General features: G+C 36.0%; 1 protein-coding gene across 5 annotated transcripts in view; it reads left to right on the top strand.

Moving 5' to 3' along the window:
• The first annotated feature begins 4,591 nt into the window (after positions 1–4,591).
• The window catches only part of LOC123541472 (uncharacterized), a 48,834-nt gene continuing 32,630 nt past the window's right edge, over positions 4,592–20,795 (top strand). For 4 of the 5 annotated variants that reach the window (XM_053526445.1, XM_053526444.1, XM_053526443.1 and 1 more), the window contains exons 1-4: positions 4,592–4,739; positions 14,367–14,483; positions 17,382–17,538; positions 19,830–20,594. In XM_053526445.1, coding sequence (XP_053382420.1) covers positions 14,394–14,483; positions 17,382–17,538; positions 19,830–20,594 — 1,012 coding nt within the window. In that variant the 5' untranslated portion in view covers positions 4,592–4,739; positions 14,367–14,393. Of the gene's footprint in view, positions 4,740–6,457; positions 6,701–14,366; positions 14,484–17,381; positions 17,539–19,829; positions 20,595–20,795 lie in introns of those variants that run through there. The other variant, XM_053526442.1, reaches the window with a different exon arrangement.

Raw genomic sequence — 20,795 nt, 5'->3', positions numbered from 1 at the left:
TTCCATGACGATAACATGCATGTTTGCTCAAGAAAATTGAGAAAATTGATAATCTTCATTGTTATTTCTATAGCGTGTGTGTATTACGGTTTTACATATGCCATATTGTATACTCAACACATAATATTTGTCATATAAAAATGGAAATTTAGTTACAGTACACAAAAATGATATGAATAATTTGGAACGAACAGTAGATTGTCTGGGGTCTTAAGATCCAATGTTTGATATGTGGATGGGTGATCCTAGGAAAGAAAGAAGTAAGGGGTATCATCTGAAATGGTGGTTTTGGGAATTCTTTGATTAGCGTTTAGATTTAAAAGGTAATACTATTTGTGAATCGATAATTCTTTTCTTTTTTTCGTAGCTGAAGGGATGGCCATGATTTATTTTCGTTTCTGAAGGGATGGCCATGACTTCTTGACGCTGCTGAAGGGATGTCATGATATCTTTACGTTTATGAAGGAAAGCTCATGATTTCTTTAAATGGGCGAGAAGTTAGCAGTAGTGCAGTAACAGCAGTAACAGCAGTATTACTGCTACTACTGCAGGAAGTTATAGCAGTAGCAGCAGTATTAATGCTATTTAACTGCTGTAAAGTTATAGCAGTAATAGCGGTAATATTGCTGTTTCTACTGTTACTGCTCTACACGAAAATATACTGCTTACTTCACGCCGGATTTCTTTAAGTTGCTGAAGGGATGCCAATGATTTCTAGACACTTGCTGAAGGGATGTCCATGATTTCTTTTTGTTGCTGAAGTTATCATAATAATTTTTTTTCTTCAAAATTTAGACCCAGAAATGCACCAGGGGCCACCATTCCATATCTATATTTCATAATTTTCCCCCTGATCCCCTCTCATCAAGAGGGTACTAACCCCTCCATTACCTCAAAATGTTGGACCTAAAAATGCACCAGAGGCCATGATTTCATGCCTATATTTCAAAAATTTCCAGGGGGAGGGTCCCCTGACCCCCCCACCCCCACCTCCAATAAAAGTTTAAACAACTATAATGAAATAAACTATAAAAATGACAAATTGTTGCAACATGCGCAATACGTTGGAGAATACACCTCTCTCCCCTCCCCCTTAAATACATCACTGACATCGATATTTTGTGGCGAAAAAAAAATACTAGTAGGGCCAGTGGAAACCCTGGGTATGTTTATATTTCTTCAAGTTGCTAAAGGGATGTTCTTGATTTCCTGAAGTTGCTGAAGGGATGTCTAAGAGTTTTTACGTCCCTGAAAGGATGTCCATGATCTTTTACGTTCCTGGAGGGATGGTCATGCTCTGAAGGGATATTAATCATTTCTGTACGTTGCCGAATGAATATCCATGATTTTTTTACGTTGCTGAGGGGATGCCCATCATTTCTTTACGTTGCCGAAGGGATTTCTATGATTTCTTTACGTTGCTGAAGGGATGCCCATGATTTCTTTACGTTGCCGAAGGGATTTCTATGATTTCTTTACGTTGCTGAAGAGATGCCCATAATATCTCTACGTTGCCGAATGGATTTCTATGATTTCTATACGTTGCTGAAGGGATGCCCATGATTTCTTTACGTTGTCGAAGGGATTTCTATGATTTCTTTACGTTGCTGAGGGGATGTCCATGATTTCTTTACGTTGCCGAAGGGATTTCTATGATTTCTTTACGTTGCTGAAGGGATGTCCATGAATTGTAACGCTGCTGAATAGATAGATGACCATGAAATGACTTTACAATCTCCCATTCGTGACTCTGTGTTTCCATCCTGCTCTTTGTTCTCTGTGCCATTTCTAGACTGTATCTTTCATCTAAGCATAGACCAGGGCCTAATCTTATAAGTCAAGTACGTTGTACTAGAAAAGTCCACGGTTCTGTTGACTTTAGATATATGGTATGAGTGACTGAGATTATTGAGCTATTAAATATGCTCCGCCGCCCTTCCCTTCCCCCCTCTCCCCCACCCACCCCCCATATCCTATTTATAACTTAAGTCGACGTCTAAAAAAAGAAAAGAAAAAAACATGCTCGTCGAGTGTTTATGATTAAAAATTTATGCATGGGAGTGTGACAAATCTCTGATGGATGGGAATACCTGGTAAATGGAACTTATCTTAACATCCATGCTTAGTATAAGCATCTGCCTAGTCTGCATGTGCTCAAGGAGCACCAACCAAGTCTTTCTTGCATTCCTGTAGCACTTGAAATAGTTTAGAAATCGCCTGATGTCCACTGAAGGACACAACGTTGAAACATTTCTACTTTTGTTTACGTTAACTTGGGTGTATGGGTGCCAGACGGTCCAGCTGCTTTTTCGTGGAAAACTGCGAAGATAACGTACACACTTTCGCATTTAGGAGAAGTGTTTGAGAAAGATACTGAGAACTGATGAAAGATGTTTCGTGCGGAAGATAGCACATTTTGCTGTCTCCGTATGAAAATTCGTCTTGTAATAAGACAAATATATGTCGTTTCTGTGCGTGTACGCTGTCCAAAAGTCACGTGGGATTGCAACCCTGAGAGCTATACTATTCCAGCAGACTAGACGATGGCATATTTGCTTACCCAAATCTTCAGTGACCCGCCAAGCAGCGGCCTAAATTATTAACTTGCATATTATGTAAAACACTAGAACACATAGTTGCCTCCAAGGTTTCTGCAAACCTTGCTAAAGTAACATTCTTTTTGAGCTCCAACATGCCTTTCGTTACAAAGAGTCTTGTGGAAATCAACTGATTAAACTAACAGAGTGACTTGAATGTGATACTGGCTTACTCGAGCAGAAAATAAATTTATCTTGGGTGCCATTTTTTGCGTGTCAGAAAATAAGATATACAACCCTGTATCGCGTTCTCTGTTATTCTTTGTAGATATGGCCAGGAATGTGCACATCTGCGCAGAGGCATTCATTTGTAACTCGATCAGACCTTCTATCCCTTTGACTACTTATTTGGTTATTCTAAAGAAAATAATTAATGAATATTCATAAAGGAAATACATTTACAACAAAAAAAAAAATAGTATAATTAATTCATTCATTAAGTACACAATTCTATCTGTTCAATAAAGCAAATGAATCATAAAGAAATGTGTCTATTTAAACTGTTAAGAATGTAACCAAAGACAGATCGAGTGTATCCAAAGATATATAAGGTGTAACCAAAATATCCTTAGACAGTTGCAAATTGATTACAAATGTTAAATTCAGACACTAGATTTAGATTTAGATTTTAAGATAAGGTAAGATAAGATTTATTTAAAGTCGGCAAGACATCAAACGAGTACAACATAAGCTCATGTGAGCTTTTGAACCGACTAAAAGAATTATTGAAAGCCTTGGCCTATAGAGGCATCGGGCCAAAACATCATAGATCTAATAAATAACACAACTAGCAAAACATGTCAAACTATGAGATAATAACAATCAACTTGTAGGAATGAATGTACAGTGCATATACAGTATACATAGACAGCTGAGCCAGCTTCAGAACAAGAACTTATTTAGCAGATAGATCTGCATTTGCGGTGCACATGCAACAGGACTGACCAACGTATCAACTTGATCAAGATTTCACTGGGCGGACGAAGAGTGGTCACAATTCCTGATTTAAATTAATCCAGGTTCATTATCATATTAAATTGAAATCTATTTTGTCAGTTGGCAACTACAAGAAAACCAGTTCAGAGTACACAAATACTTAATTTTGCTTATAATGTTTTGCTGCATTTTATCAATGTTAATTATCTGAAATACACCCGAAAATAAAATCTGAGTGAGAGGAAAGAAGGATAAAGGGCCTGAGAAATGACCAGCCTGAAACGTTACCTTGAGCGTCTGCAGATCTGGCCAAAAGTACATGCAGAAAATTCAGTATATATAGCAAAATATTCCCGCCAACATTAGAAAAATCATACTTTGCATGAAATACAACCTACCAGGAAGGTCTAATACGTATCAGTTGTTCCAGAACCTACTGATAAAATTATCTGAAAAAGGGATGATACAAAAATATCTTTGTATACTGTATAAGATGACATAAGTTTCAAAATGCCAAAGAATAAAAGTAGCTGTTCGAGAGCTTACTGAACTGCCCTTCTTGTATTTACTAATTCAAATAAAATGAAGAAAATGATAAAGCAAGAAATGCATGCTCTTTTCACTTTAAGGATACAAAAATAGGTAGAAGAGTCCCAGTTGACTGAACATGATTTAGGCCAGATTTAAAATACTATAAAATACTTATAATCAGTACTGTAAAGTTGTTTTAGGCCTTAAAACTGCCTAATATGATTATTTAATAAATGGTAACCGGTAGACTAGTAAGTAATTGTTTCTGAAAATAAGCATATCCGTTACAGGTGAAAGGACCAATTTAAAATGGTGGAACGATCGAGTTACCTGACAAACTTAAACAAATAGGAAGATGAATTTAGACGTTGTCAAAATTATTACACATTTATTCTCAAAGTTTTATCACACTTAAATTTTCACTTGGATTGATGTAGATGTACATATGATCAGACTTTGTAAAGCACATTAGAAGCTTATTCTAGGCATATTATGCGCTTTTTTTTTTGTTCGGATGACAACGATATATCGTAACATTTATTCGTCACCATAACATAATTTGCAGCCAAGATGGCGTTCAGTTTCCGAAAAGAACGAATTTTTAACTAAAAAATATATAAATATAAATGTTTACATGCTGATGACGGTGCTAACAGAGATATTTGTTAATCATACGTACGTATGTTAAATATTATCATTTCTGCTCGTTCAGAGACAGACGCCAAACCTCTGCACAACTGTGTCCATTTGACTTGTAGATCTCTAACTCACTTCATACCTTTGCACATTTTGTGCCATATCAACGCCAAACTAATGGAATGCAGAGATATTTGAAAACATGGTTGCTGGCACAGCCACAGGCCCCATCTAATGGTATCCTTTTGGTATGACATTTATATAGTAAGGGTACCGGTAGATGGGGCCTAAGCCGGCTTAAAATGGGCTATTCCAGATTAAAATATATCCCCCCTGTGGAAGCAGTTTTTAAAAAAAAAAAAATCCCCCCACCCCCTCCCTTCCACACCCCAGTTACTTCAAAATACCCCCTTTCTAGAAAATATCCCCTCCACATCCGGTAGACCTAGTCAAAATAATGTTTTTTTTTCCCACTATTCTCGATATCGACATAATAGGATAAATCCCGTTTTCCGGCATTTAATTACCCATCAATAAACACCCATTCCTGGTTTTACGGTGAGTGGGGTATCGGCCATTACGCTGTATAGTGGTAGTATTTAATATTATCCTTTTTTCAAGGTTTAGACAAAGAATTGGAATAAAAATTTTTGCAGATCATCATAAAACATTGTCGCCATTAAAATTAGCAAAAATATCCTCAAAGTTTAATTCTTTGAAATTTTATCGTATATTCTACACTGCCGCTTCCGTTGCTCGATACCGAAGGGGTAAAATTATTAGCATTTTTCAAGGTTAGCAAAATTTAATCATTTTTGCAAAAAAATTTATGCCGAGGTTGTAAAAAATACTATTTTTATTGTGAGAAAGTACGAACTTTCCTAAAATCTTATCTTCTGGCAAAAATAATCGCTGATATTGTACATGGTCTGTATATCGGTTAATCTCGCCAGCCCCCCTGACCCTATTTACGGAAATACCAGAACACTGGATTTATCCTATAATGTCGATATGGTCGATAGTTTGGGAATAGGGCCGGGGCCTTTACAGTTAGGAAAAATGTGTCGTAAAACACCGAAATTGGGATTTTATATTTCAGAATTGATGAACTAACAATACTTTTTTGGCAAGTTTTATGGTAAAAGATAGGGGTGCATATCGGTCAAAATGATCAATACAATATTTGTATCGATACAAAATGATCGATATTCGATATATCATATGATATTTTCAAACAGAATAATAACAGAGTACAAGACCATTATAGTAATGCAATATGAACTTTATTACTCACTTCTAAGGTCGGTCTATTCTGAATCAAAATCACAGGACTTGGATACATTTTTCTTTAGAATTGTTGTTTTACCTTTTTTTAATTAACTATTTTGAAGAAATAACTAACAGCTGATTCAATATTTCAGAATGGTATCTTTCAAAATGACATGAGCTCAATTCAAATGATAACAAAAGGTGTGATAGTCTTTTTGTTATGATTAAATAGCCAACGATTAGCTGTCACCTCTGTCAATTCTGTTGTTCACAGTTTGATCTCGGTTAAAAAGAATACTCAATCTTTAATTAGTATCATAAATTTTGTGATTTATTAATATTTCTTTAATCAAAATACTTTCAAATTTGTATGAAATTAATTTTGTTTGAAAGAAAATTAAACCATTCGATCTTTCACGGAACGTAACGGCAATCTTATATTTTAGCGGTGACAGCGCAGAGAGTAGTTTCCCTTTACCAAAATGGCGACCATCGGAAACAAACTTGTTTCGAAGTTGGAAAATCATCTATACCTGTGTATAATCTGCACGCCCACGATTCGGGGTGGTCCCGGGGGTCAAAAAACTGCGCATTATACATAGGTATCTGCGGTAATGAGGCCATTTACCATGTAGTTAGCTTTTGATCGATATTTTGATCGATACAGGAACGTTCGATCCGATGTATCGATCGAACCCTGAATACCGGTATTCGATACATATCGAGAACAGGTACGCACCCCTAGTAAAAGATAGTACAATTATCATATTTATTCATTAAAGATATAAAAAAAAATCTTCTACAAGCAAATATTCATCTCTCATTGAGCTAGAACTTAATTAGATCATTAACTCAGTCAGTCGTCGCTGACGTTATTATCTGTTAGTTTTTGTTTATTTTTACTTTCAGTTTCAAAGTGACTAGACATAGCCGTTGTATGTGTAATAATTTGAGTGTTAAACAAATCTGTAGTTTTAAGGTTTGTCTGACGACAAAACATCAATTTTGACGTACTTTTATCATCACTTTTATTGATTTTCTTTGTATATAATACAAGTTGCAATTGAACACGGCATGTTTACGATCAGCAGACGCTTACATTATCATACCCTTTAATGATGCAGCTTAAGGGGAAGAAACTACAATTGACTGTTTACAAAACAAAAACCATTTACAGCATGCCCATTCACGCACTGCAGTACGTGAAATACCGCACAAAATATCAAATGCACGCATAAAAATCACTTGTTGGGGATACATGCATGCAGAGATTCGGAAATCCTGTTCAGCTGCCAAATTGCTGTTTATTTCATCGCGCACTTGCCAATTGTTTGGTATGGTCTAAAACGCAGATCCGGTCAAGAGTTGTGATAATTTCGTTTCCATCTCCGAATTCTCAGTGTAATTGTCAGCCGCATAGAGAGGTTTGGTAGTGTTTTAGTCAGACGTCACACGGGTTGTGTGCAAAAAAAGTATGGATACGAAATGCAAAAATGTGGCCGGGGCCAGTTTCGCATTTGGCCTGGGTACGTTTTTTAAATAAAATAGATGTCAGCCCTTTTTTTTGTAAATTTGGGGAAGGGTACCAGGTCCCTTTTGGAGGGGAAATTTACGTCGCGAAATCATTGTTTGGAGGAATATATTTGCTGAAAAGTTGTTAAAATCAGGACTGAAAATCAAAACTAATTTCAACTTTTTTGCATGGGGAATTTTTGGCCAAGGTGGGGAAAAAAGTATACTTTTTAGATTGGGGAATGGGGCCGAATTTCAGCCCTAAAATCAGCATAAAAAAAGGCCTGGATGTACTTTAAAGGCATTTATATTCAACTGGTTATTAATGATGTTTATAGAACTGAGGATTCCTGCGTACGAGTAGTTATTGTGTTAAGTAACTATGTGCTTGAATCAGTTTTCCTAGCTCCGTGTAGACAGCCGGGTCTAAAGTCTTACCTGAGGTAACGGAATTCAGACGAAATGGAAATGGTCATCCATCCATCCAGATTCAGCTCAAAATTGCAGAAAAAGTAAACTGTTAGGAGGCACTTTTCTCCCCACCATTATTTTCGTCAGGCCACAAGCTTTAAAAATATAGTACATGTGTTTTAGGTCAGTCATTTGCAGATAATACGGTACAGGTCGCGCAAGGTGTGCATTTTGGGCCATTTTTGCCTCATAATTTAGTGTCCTGAGGCTGAAACCTGCGTTTTACTCGTTTTTATCACAGAGGCAACAGAATCGGCAGGCTGAAAATGTCACATGATGAAGTCTATGCTATACATTCGCTCAACACTTGCCTTGAATTTATCAAAATTGGATTTTTCATGATTTTTTTCGCACTGGTAATGGCGCAGATTTGTGGAATTTTCAAATCTACTGTCGCTTGCCCCCAAAGGCATTTTAGCTTTTATAAACTCAGCAAAAGGTTGACAGTATTTTATTTTTAGCTCACCTGTCACATAGTGACAAGGTGAGCTTTTGTGATCACCCTTCGTCCGTCGTCGGTCCGTCCGTCCGTCCGTGCGTCCGTCAACAATTTCTTGTCTGCACGATAGTGGTTTCATTTATGATTTTATTTTAACCAAACTACAATGCACACAACTTGTATCATCATAAGATCACAGTTCCTTTCTTGAACTGGCCAGATCCCATTATGGGTTCCAGAGTTATGGCCCCTGAAAGGGCCAAAATTAGCTATTTTGACCTTGTCTGCACAATAGCAGCTTTATTTATGATTTGATTTTTACCAAACTGGCACACAACTTGTATCACCACAAGATCTTGGTTCCTTTCTTGAACTGGCCAGATTCCATTACGGGTTCCAGAGTTATGGCCCCTGAAAGGGCCAGAATTAGCTATTTTAACCTTGTCTGCACAATAACAGCTTTATTTATGATTTTATTTTAACCAAACTTGCACACAACTTGTATCACCACAAGATCTTGGTTCCTTTCTTCAATTTGCCAGATTCTGTCATGGGTTCCAGAGTTATGGCCCCTTAAAGGTCCAAAATTGGCTATTTTGGCTTTTGCAGCCATATAGAGACTTCATTTATGGTTTTATTTGATACAAATTTTAAAAATATCTTCAACAACAATAAATCTTGGATTCCATGACAAATCAGATCCAATCATAGGTTCCAGATTTATTTTATATCTGATTACCTCCCCTGATTGTAATCAAAATGGATTTATATCAGTAAGTACTTACAGGACTTATTTGAAATTTCATGATTGTCATTAGTTGAACTGAGACAATCAGGGTAGATAACTATGGACTGATTTTATGTCAAATTACCTCCCTTTATTTCAAATTAAAATTGTTATATCTCCATAACTAATGAAGATACTGATCTGAAATTTCATTTATGTCAACAGATTTATTTGGCAGATCCTTCTTTTGTCCACTTACAATATTTATTTTTTTATAATTACTTCCCTTTTACGTTACTATAAATAGCTTATTTTTAGTAACTTTTTTTATTATTGGCCGTACGGAAAACACGAGACCAGTTTTCTGTGGTACAACATGGATGGTACCTCCAATTTTTAGGTGTATTTTAACATATCTATACCTTGTAAGATTTTTTTTTCTTTTTGGTTAAATTTCTTCCCTTTGTTGTTCCTGTCCTTGGACTTAGATATTTTTCTGAGGACCTTCTTGTCCTCAAGTGCAATGATAACAGGTGAGCGATATAGGGCCATCATGGCCCTCTTGTTATTTATTTGATATTTAACTGCAATTTTGATACACATTGCATATCTGTAACAGTTTGGGCATTTATTATTGATCGGCGATTTTTACTGGTCTTCAGTTGACTGTATGTTATTTCGGACGAATCGTGTTCTGTTCACGAAATCAGGAATACATGAACCTTGCAGAAAACTTATTTATATTTAGTATAATATAGGGAGGGGTCCTTTGATTCAGAATTTACTATCTTAACTTTGGAAAAACATTTTAAATTTTCTAAAATTATATCATCCGTTATACCCTACCCACGAGAGTTCTGCATGAAAAAAAAACATGTATCTGTACAAATTTCAGTAGTTAAAAAGAAAAAATTCAGATCTGCCATGTTGTGTACCCCCAAATTTTGAAGTGTACCCCTATTTTGCAAAAGCAGGGGGTACAACTGTCATGTACCCTTGACTTTAAAAATGAGTGGGCATGCTGATTTACATAAACACCAACATAATGGATTGCAGAACCTACTTTTGATGTCATGTTGTTAAAATTTTCATGCATTTTTCCAACTTTCAATTGGGAATTTTGAAGGTAAGATTAGGAAAAAACATACTATTTCTCATTGGGATTGGGGCCGAACTTCGGCACTAAATCGACCCAGAAAAAACACTGCCTCGGGTAGATCGATTAAATTCTTTCTGATATTTCACATTGTCCACCTAAAGTACTTGTAGGGGGATATTAAACAGTCAAGAAAATGTTATGATATTCATCTTGTGAGTTAGCCTTACTCATTTGGCTTATCAGCAGGGCCCATGCTGTCGTTCACCACTTCAGCCAATTGGTGAATTTGTTATAAAAGTGGCTCATAAAAATCGCAAGTGGCAGAAATGGAAATTTTTTACATATTTGTTTGTTCTGAATCATGACCTTTTTAAAATTTTGACTGGTTCAGATAATTTGCCTTCAGTTCGGGTTTTGCTATATTAGAAGAATTAATTACACACGAGTGTTTGTTTATTCCAGTTCTTTTCTCTTTAGCCTGATCAAAAGAAAAATGCGTGAAAAAGATGATTTCCGTGTCCTCAACCATAAAATGGGCATGGAACTAGTCCAACTCGCCACTTGTCAAACTTTTGCAATGGCTTCTTTTACATCAAAAGGTCAAATTGAAGATTCTTTCAAAAAAAATAAAAATTGCTAAAGAATCGCCAGTAAGATATTTCAAAGAAGTATAAATTTTTGTAGATCTTTGGATATTTCAGTGATTCTTGGAAAATAAAAAAAATCCATGGCTTCGATTTGACAGTGAAACAGGATTGATGTTCTGCGAAACTTGTATAGGAATTCAAAATTCAAACACATTCACATCAGGAACTGCTATTCTCAAAAAAAGATGCTGTTAATAAACATGCAACATCTGAAGGAAATAAAAAATCTATTGGGTTAGTTTTCAAAAAAAAACAGTTTGTGTGTATAAAAGGTGAGAGTGAATTTGAAATGTAATCTAATGTTGGTTCTACCCAGTTAACCAACACAAGACTACTTTTTAAAATACACTACTAGCCTAAAAGGTTCACATACTTTAATTTAAAAAAGACCCAAACTATAGGTAGAATATCACCATTTGATGAAGGAAACTACAAAAAATTTCGATGCGTGAGGGGACACCCCTCCCTCACCCTCCCAGCCACCGAAGATGTAAAAGTGGCTCAAACTTTTTTCAGCCCAGTGTGGGCTCTGATCGGGATGACTTATTTTATGATCTGCTATTTTATAGTTGTCATCCCACTAAGCCTTGCCCGTATCTGCATTTTACTGTTAGGAAAACGGACATTAAAAAATCCATAAAATATGTAAAAGTAAAGAAATACTGGCCAGACTTACTTGCTCATAGTATTCATAAATGGGTATGGAATGAAACTTTGCACACTTGTTCACTTTGATGATCTGACATGAGTTGCATAGGGTTCATAACTGTTCTTTGCATATATATTTACAAAATTATGCCCCCTTTTTCGACTTAGCAATTTTGGGTTTAGTTAAATTGTATGTAAGCTGGTATCTCAGTATTGACTTATATGTGTATGGAATGAAACTTCGCACACTTGTTCACTGTGATGATCTGACATGAGCTGCATAGGGTTCATAACTGTTCCTTGCATATATATTTACAAAATTATGCCCCCTTTTTCAGTTTAGCAATTTTGGGTTTAGTTTTGTATGAAAGCTGGTATCTTTTTGCCCACTAGTGGGAATAGATTGAAACCACTGTGATGAGCTGACATGCATTGTACAGGTTCCATAACTCTTGTTTTGCATTTTTACAAAATTGTGCCCCCTTTTCAACTTTTATATTATTCTTTCATGCGGTAAATGAATGCCTAAAATTTTTCAGAAAAATGTAACCTACATGTATAAATAGAAACTGTATCTGACTTTAAAAAGGCCTTTTGTATGTTACTGCCAAAGCCTTGCCTGAAAGAATGATGAGTAAAAATTATTATTAATGTTTGCTATTATTAGCTAACCTGAGCACAATGTGCTTAAGGTGAGCTATTTTGACTAGTCTTTGTCCGGCCTGGTCCATCAACATTTGCCTTGTTAACGCTCTAGAGGCCACATTTGTGACCCAATTTTTATGAAACTTGGTCAGAAAGTTTGTCTTGATGATCTCTAGGTCAGATTTGAAATTAGGTCATGTGGGGTCAAAATTAGGTCAGTAGGCCAGATCAAAGGAAAATCTTTTTAACACTCTAGAGTCCACAGTTTTAGTTTGAAACTCATGAGAATTGGTCAGAATGTTTGTCTTGATGATTTCTATGCCAAGTTCGAAACTGGGTCATGTGGGGTCAAAAACTAGGTCACCCTGTCAAATCAAAGGAAACGCTTGTTAACACTGTAGAGGCCACATTTATGACCCTATCTTCCTGAAACTTGGTCAAATCAAAGGATCGCTTGTTAACATTCTAATTTCTATAGAGGTCACGTTTATGACCCTATCTTCATGAAAGTTGATCAGTATGTTTATCTTGATGATTAGGTTAAGTTCGAAAACTAGGTCACATGCTCAAATCACATGAAAAGCTTGTTAACACTCTAGAGGCCACATTTATGATCCCATCTTCATGAAACTTGTTCAGAATGTTTATCTTGATGTTCTCTATGCCATGTTCGAATCTGGGTCATGTGGGGTCGAAAACTAGGTCACATGCTCAAATTGCATGAAACGCTTGTTAACACTCTAGAGGCCACATTTATGATCCCATCTTCATGAAACTTGTTCAGAATGTTTATCTTGATGTTCTCTATTCAAATCTGGGTCATGTGGGGTCAAAAACTAGGTCACCCGGCCAAATGAAAGGAAAAGCCTGTTAAGGCTCTAGAGGCTGTAGGTCCAATTACTCAGGTGAGCGATCCGGTGTCATCATGATCAGGGTTCTCACTAGCAATTTCAAGTTGCAGTCCTGGGACTCCCAAAGCTGAAAAAGTTGCAGTCCCAACTACTGACTAGACTGACGGACAGACTTAAATGTTTCGTCAAAACACAGGCCTCTATGTTACTTGTCAAATTAAGTGTAGGCCGACAGACATTTTGTAAACACAATTCTTCACACAAATATTGTTAAGGTGTGGTAAAAAGGTAAAGATAAAATAGGTCACATGTAGTCAAAATTTAATGTAAGAAAAAATCACCCCTGGACAACATCCCCCTCCCCCCACCCCCACATCCCTGCTGTTTCTGATCTTCCTGGACAAAATCCCCCAGTGAAGTTGTCAAGTTGGACAAAATCCCCCTTGTGAAAATATCAAGTTGCCCAAAAATCGCTCCTGATAATTTTTTCTTCACATTTTTATTTCAGAATGGAAACGTATATAAACATACAGTGAAAAGAAACTATATAAACAATTACTACTTTTATTTTAATACTCTTGAAGAGTACAACGTGTCTGAAATACAAGAATGCACAGTATGTCTATGATCAACATATTAATAAATGCTTCCTGAAATAACATCAGCGATTTTGCAGAAAAATAATCACGTTACTAAGACCGGCATCGACAGCATCTTAAAATTACTCGGACATTCATAATTAAGCCTAATTATCATTTTTTAAAAAAGATTCTAAAAAGTTCTTTAAAACTGGTAATTAGTACGTGAGAAAACAATCGGAGTTACTTCTAACACTACGTAATCCGTCGTTAGCAATTAGAAATTGTCACCTATGCAATCACACCGACAATCACATGTATTCCAGTTGATCTGTCTCGCGTGAAGTGGAAACAGGCAACGCTGATTGGCTATACGCGGCTATCGGTGACAAGCGAGTAACTCTGCCCACATATTTTGCTCTCGAGTCAAACCTTGTGTATTCGCAATTTATGTAATCAATTAATTTTCACTGCGTCTCACTGCAGAACATGCGTCCGGGGACTCCCAAACTGCAATAACCACGCGTATACCGGGACCAATTATGCGTACAGGGACGCCGATTTCGGCGTTTCCGAGAACCCTGATTCATGACCCTCTTGTTTTTTTTTTGGAAAAAATTGAAGCATATTTATATTAGAAATGTCTGACCTCTTTGAAACGTACTGAAGTCTGAAGAAAAGAAATTTTCATTTAAATTTCAGGGGGAAAGACTAGAATAGACAGTTCAGGTGTAAGCAGTTTGAATACATTAACAGGGCATTTATCATTTCATATTACAGAACTGGCAGTGGCACCTGACAAAGAAAATGGCAACATGTGATCTGGAGATGCTGAAAGACATACCAGGGTACAAAATAGTCTTGAAGGCAGTGCTCAAAGGCCAAATACAGCAACTGGTAGGCTGCATGCTAATGATTGTTCAGTATTATTAAATTAGTACATTGTTGAGATTAATGACAGAAAGTATGTACTGCCTAATTTACTTTCTTAGAGAGAGGCCAGTGCCCTTATTCATCTACGTTAAAATCTAAAATCCAGACTTGACGTTAAATCACTAACAATGCATAATAGCCGTGACTACTTTTCTTGTGTATCTGTTTAGCTGAAACTTGTACTTCCTTTTCTTTTAGTAAATTAGTATCTTTATATATTGTAGGGGCCTCCGTGGTAGAGTGTTTAAGGGAGCTGACTTTGAATCACTTGCCCCTCACCACTGTGGGTTCGAGCCTCACTCGGGGCGTTGAATTATTCATGTGAGGAAGCCATCCAGCTGGCTTACGGAACATTGGTGGTTCTACCCAGGTGTCCACCTGTGATGAAATAATGCACAGACGAGCACCTCAGAGTTCTTCCTCCACCATAAAAGCTGGGAGGTCGCCATATATGACCTAAATTTTGTTGGTGCAATGTTAAACCCAACAAAAACAAAAATCTTTATAATGTTGCCAAATTTCATGGAAAGCCATATAATATATGAAGTACAAATTTAGGGCAAATAGTAATTTTAACATTGCAAACTGAAATATTTGAGAAATAAGAGCCCAAAACAGTTTTTTTTGTAGTTTATATTTCATTTCTAGAGACTTCATTTTACAGATTCACAAAAATATTATATTCATGAATAAATCAGTAAAGAGTTAACAGTATTATTTGTTAAATAACAAACAGACAATTGTGCATAATACATGGTGTCCACAGTCAGTGAATAACAATAATAATATTTGTATAGTGGACGCAACTTGACCCCGATGGTTGACCTTTGCATTATAATACATAATGAGGCACAACCTATTATTGAAAAGGAGTGTACATAAAACACGAGGTGCACGAGAAAAAGGGAATATAATTTTGTGTAAACATAAATTAGTGTATTGGAAAGTTTTAATTGATCAAATATAGATCTAAAATATACTTTGATACTGCACTGTATACAAACTAATTCCATATAAATATACACGGCTACCCTAAGCACCCTTGATTTCTATAATGAAATAACCGATATGAATAATCAACCTAAGGTCAACCATCGCGGTCAAGTTGCGACTACTACCGGTATATATTCTATTGCCAGCAAAAATTGAAGGTAGATAAAAGCTGTAAGGCCTAATAAAAAAATTCTTTGTTTCCGGTAACATGCTCAAAAAAAATTTAGGGTAGGTAGGTGACTGTCGGAAATGTTTTGTTTTTTTTTTTTGAATTTTTTTTTATTAAGGGAGACTTTTCAGAAAATATTTTTGTTATGCCTTAAGAGCATCAGTAAGTTGATTTTTAACATCACTGAGCATGTTTAAAGCATAAAAGGTGCAGTTTAGTCATTTTTTGTCAAAAATTTAGGGTAGGTCGGGATACAAGAAACAAGCAATTTTTTTTTTTACGCCTAACTAATATTATGGACTTTGTAGCCGAGATGTTTCCCTTTGTAAAATTTAAAGGGAGATAAAAGCTGTAGTTTATGATACAGACTTTCTGGCTGAGTTGTTTCCCTTTGTAAGACTGTTTTAGATATTTAACATATTCAAAGATGATAATATGCTAAAATATTTATATAATAATATATTTAGTTATTATCATTCTTCAAATTACCAAATTTTAATTTCCCTTTATAAAGATCTTTCTTATTATTGATACAGTTTGGCTAGGCCTTTTCAGGTTAATAAATAAATTCCATTCTAAAAATATGTATTGAGGAATAAACAAATGACTTTAAAGTACACTGATTTTTTCCCCCTAAAACTTGATCAGGACTATAGAGCTATTTACAGAGTTATAGAGAAAAAACTGTACAAAGTCTGACTTGTAAGACTAAAGTTGTCAGTTGCTACTGTAATTGTTTGAACAAAAATACTATAGGAGTACTCCCGGGGAAAAAAAGGATATAAAAAAAGAAAAAGAGAGTATTACTAAAAAGGCAAGGGTGTTCTGTGCGTGAGTTTTCTATCTGTGTGACCGGGTGTATTTGGAGGGAGTTGGTTTCAACCTACTTTTAACTTGATACGAATAATATAGAAGCACTTTGACTTTCAATATATGATATATAAAGTTTAAAAGGTAGCATAAAAAGAGCATAATTTCTTTTTCAAAAAATTACTAATTTATCAAGGGGAAGATGTCTCTCCATTGATTTTCGAAATTCTGTAACTTTAAAGTTTTAACTGCATTGTACTTATTTATAAATAATAGGTAATCAATATTCTTCTTCAGTCCTTCTATGTTTGGCAAAGCATTTTTCATTTTACATGAATTAATATTATATATGGTTTACATGAAATAAGGTAATGTCCCAAAATAGTTGCTCTGAGGCAGTCCCTGTACAGTTTCTGTCATTAATCCTAAGCTGTGAATGTTGTTGTATTTTGGGTTTAAATAGTAATTTGAATAATTACATTGGACAATAAAACATGACATTGGTGACATGAGCATCAGGGCTTACTGGAGCAATCAAAATGTTCCACATGTAACTATTTTCCATGTATTTTCTATATTTGGAATCGTTGGAAAGTGTCCAGATAACTTGAGCAGTTTGTTCATTCCTTATGTAGCCTAAAGCGATCTAACTTTTACTGTTGCCATAAATCTCTGTTGAAATATGTGTCTTTAATAAGAAAATAAATTTTTAGTGATATATAGGTATGTTGATGTACATGGCTTATTTGTATGGTATGGGTTTAATGCAATAAAGTTGACCTGAAAGTTGCATTTAAAACATGACTCTTCACTTGGATGAACCTTAAAAAAAACCATTTTTGCATTAACTGAATATTATTGTATTATCATAATTTTTTGCTTTTAACTAGGTTCAACAGTTGGCTGACCAAACAGATGAGGAGTCAGTCATTTTAACGGCAAGTGTTTCTGACGGAACCTTAAGTCATCTAGGTTCTGAGTCTGGTAAAGGATTCTTGGAAGACCACGAAGATATAAAAACACAATTTCTAGGCTTCTGTCTGAAAAGTAAGTGCATAATGTTTGCTATATTTTTATTCAGCTGGATTATAATGTGGGCTTGGATCAAGGAATGCATTGGTATACAGAAGTTATTAGCCCGCCTACTTAGCTCAACAGGGAGAGCGCAGATCTGCGGATAGTAGGGTGGTGAGTTTAATCCTCAGATGGGACATATGCTCTGCGTGAGGATTTGATAGATGACATTATGGCTGAAAGTATTCATCTTCCACCTCTGATTCATGTTGGGAGGTTGGCAGTTACTGGTCAGAACTGGTTTGTACTGGTACAGAATCCAGGAACATTGGTTAGGTTATAACTTTCCGCCTTTCTCATTTCTCATTAAATATTTGGTCAACACGCTTATTTTCGTACAGTTTTGTCTTTTCGCTGCAATTGTAGGGCGTTAATTTACGTTTCTTTCCTGGTTCTGTCCCGGCATAATATTATAGTGACACCATTTTGATGTGTTGTCCGAGATGTTGCGGATCTCGGGGTATGATAATTGCTGGTCAGTCGGACTGCATCCAGATTAAGAAACTGGTTTGCGTCAAAATTTTCCGGTCATGTTCATTGGACCAATGACTTTCCGGAAGTCTGAATGAAATACTGTTGAAAAATGGTGTTGAACCCAAAATGTGATGATCATTAGATTAATATATTGTTCTTACATTCATATCATTCTTAATTAAGGCAAAATGTGTTTATCAAATTTATACTTTTGCAAAAATAACTCTGTCTTGGTTGGGCAACTAGGATAGGAAAACAAATTTTGAAAACACATACCTCAAAACAAAACCTAACATGTATTAAAGAACATAATTTAAATGTCCTGATGTTGAAAGTTTTGAACAAGTTTGAAGAAAATCTGATTAAACACCTTTAACAGTTACTGTTACCACTCTATAGAGTTTAACAATTTTGGGCAAATCTGCATGAAAATTGGTGAATATATTTATCTTAATAAAATCTTGGAATTTTGATTCCGTTGTAACGTTAGGTCAAAAACTAGGTCACCACATCAAATCTGGACAAAATTTCATAGAGCATAGCATGATTTTGAACTGATTTTTTCACAAAATAATGAGCTTTCACAGAAAGAGGGTTTGAAGAAAACAGACAGAAGAGTACCAGTAAGTATCATCTCCTACATGCAGTGGGGAAGACTATAAGGATCTTACATGCCTGCCTGTGTAAGACCGGGTTTTCCCTACCCGAGTGACAGTGTGGAATGGAAAACAGAGTGTTAGCGAGGTTTTTTATCCATGCTGTCCCAAGGGTTGGGAAAATAGCTTTCTTACACAGGCAGACATGTTAAATCATTTTTCTTGCCTATCACGTTCAAAATAGATCGTGGAGACAAATAGATTTGGGTATTTCCTGACATTATTTATAAAGTTTATAACGTCACAATAGTGCCTGTACTATGTGACATCACCTTAGTGCACGCTATTTTAGACAAGGTTTTTCCCTAGGGAAAGGCAGGAATATCTATCCCTGGCGCGTGCTCGGACAAATGTATACTTTCCCCGCTAGGTAGGCAAGAAATATTGATCAAGTGCTGTACATCTGTCTGCCGCAAAGTATGTCCATACATTTCCTCCAACACAACCAGGCAGATTTACACCTAGGCTAATGATTTTCATCTGAGTAATGGTCCTTTATTTGTCAAATTTTATGATGTTTTGGCCACCTCTTATATGGTGAAGCAGATTTCCAAATAAACCGTGTAGAAGTGATTAGTGCCAAGCCTAGTTGTTGTGCATATTGTCGTCATGTTCTGGTTCAATGATTTTCTATGGAGATATGGCCTTGATTTGTGGTAGGTTACCTTGTCAGCATATTTGCTCTGATATCACCTGGAGGAATTACACCAAACTTCACAGAAGTGATTTTTGCCAAGCCTCTTGCATACCATCAGCATGTTCTAGTTCAGTAATACTCAGTGGAGTTACAACTCTTGATTTGTCAATTTTATGATGTTTTAGCCACTTTATCTTATTGGAGGGATTTCCACTAAACCTTACGTAATTGTGCATATTGTCAGCATGTTCTGGCTTATTGATTTCAATGGATTTATGTCCATTGATTTGTCAAATTCTATGAAGTTTGTACTACTTCTCTCCATTGCCACTGTTTGGAATTCCACTAAACTTTACAAGAGTGGTTAGTGCCAAGCCTAGTTGTGTTTATATATGGAATGTTATGGTTCTGTGAGTTTTGCTGGAGTTATTTTACAGTGTCTGCATGGTAAGTGGTGAAAAAACAAGCTCTAGATAGTCAGTTTGCTATATTTTCAGATCGGCACAAACAGTGGTTGGAAAAGAATAACCATGGTGGTACTACAAGCGTTCAGACCTCATCCAAGGAGCCTGATCTACCTCATCTGTCTTTGAAGCAGGGTGTTATGCTTAGTCGTTCATCACCTAGGCTTAGACACGCACCATACATTGTTAAAAGGGCTACAAGTAACAAAGCTCTAAATGTAAAAAACAATAACAGTCTAAATGAAACCAGTACAGTTTCAAAAACACCTGTGACAGAAAGTCCTAAAGCTGTGTCAGACAATAGCATTAAATTTAAAGTTGAAATTCTGGAAAATAAAGAGGAATCAACAAATGTTGGAGAAATTGGTAAATTAGGAGCTGATCAAGATGTGAAAACAGTGAAACAGTCAGTAGCTAAAAGGGAAGCATTTGAGAATCGGCCTCAAAGTCAGAATGAGGCTACATTCCAAAATGAGGCTGAAAAAACTTGGTTAGACAGTGATTATGAATCGCTTCCCGTGAGTGAAAATAGCAACAAAGTTATTCCAGAGGGTCTCTTTGTAAACTCAGGCTTTGCAAACTTAATGGGTGCAGACAAGTCAGATAGTGAAAATAAGACAGAATCTGACATTGACACATATGTAACTGTTAAGGTTGAGGCGATATCAGACTCTGACACAGAGCTTGAAGAAACTAGTCAGTCTTGGGTCAATCCTGAACATTCAATGGATATGTCTTTTAATCCAGATACTGATGCTCTAGACAGTCATGATGACACTTCCATGCAACACTCGCAAAGTAAGTGGAGATTTTTAAAAAATATCATTTTATAACGATGAGTTTTCCCTAGACATGCATGGTTTCACAGAAAACAAATCTCAAAAACCAGAGACCTACATGTATGTGTCTTTGATATGATTTCAGAGGAATGATTTATCAAGGTAGAGTATAAGGCTGATGGGAAACTTATCCCCTTAAGGAAAGTTAGATAAAAATAAA

This window comes from Mercenaria mercenaria, chromosome 16 (assembly GCF_021730395.1).
Source record: "Mercenaria mercenaria strain notata chromosome 16, MADL_Memer_1, whole genome shotgun sequence".
Classification (NCBI taxonomy): Eukaryota; Metazoa; Mollusca; class Bivalvia; order Venerida; family Veneridae; genus Mercenaria; species Mercenaria mercenaria.
This window is presented reverse-complemented; position numbering and strand designations above follow the sequence as displayed.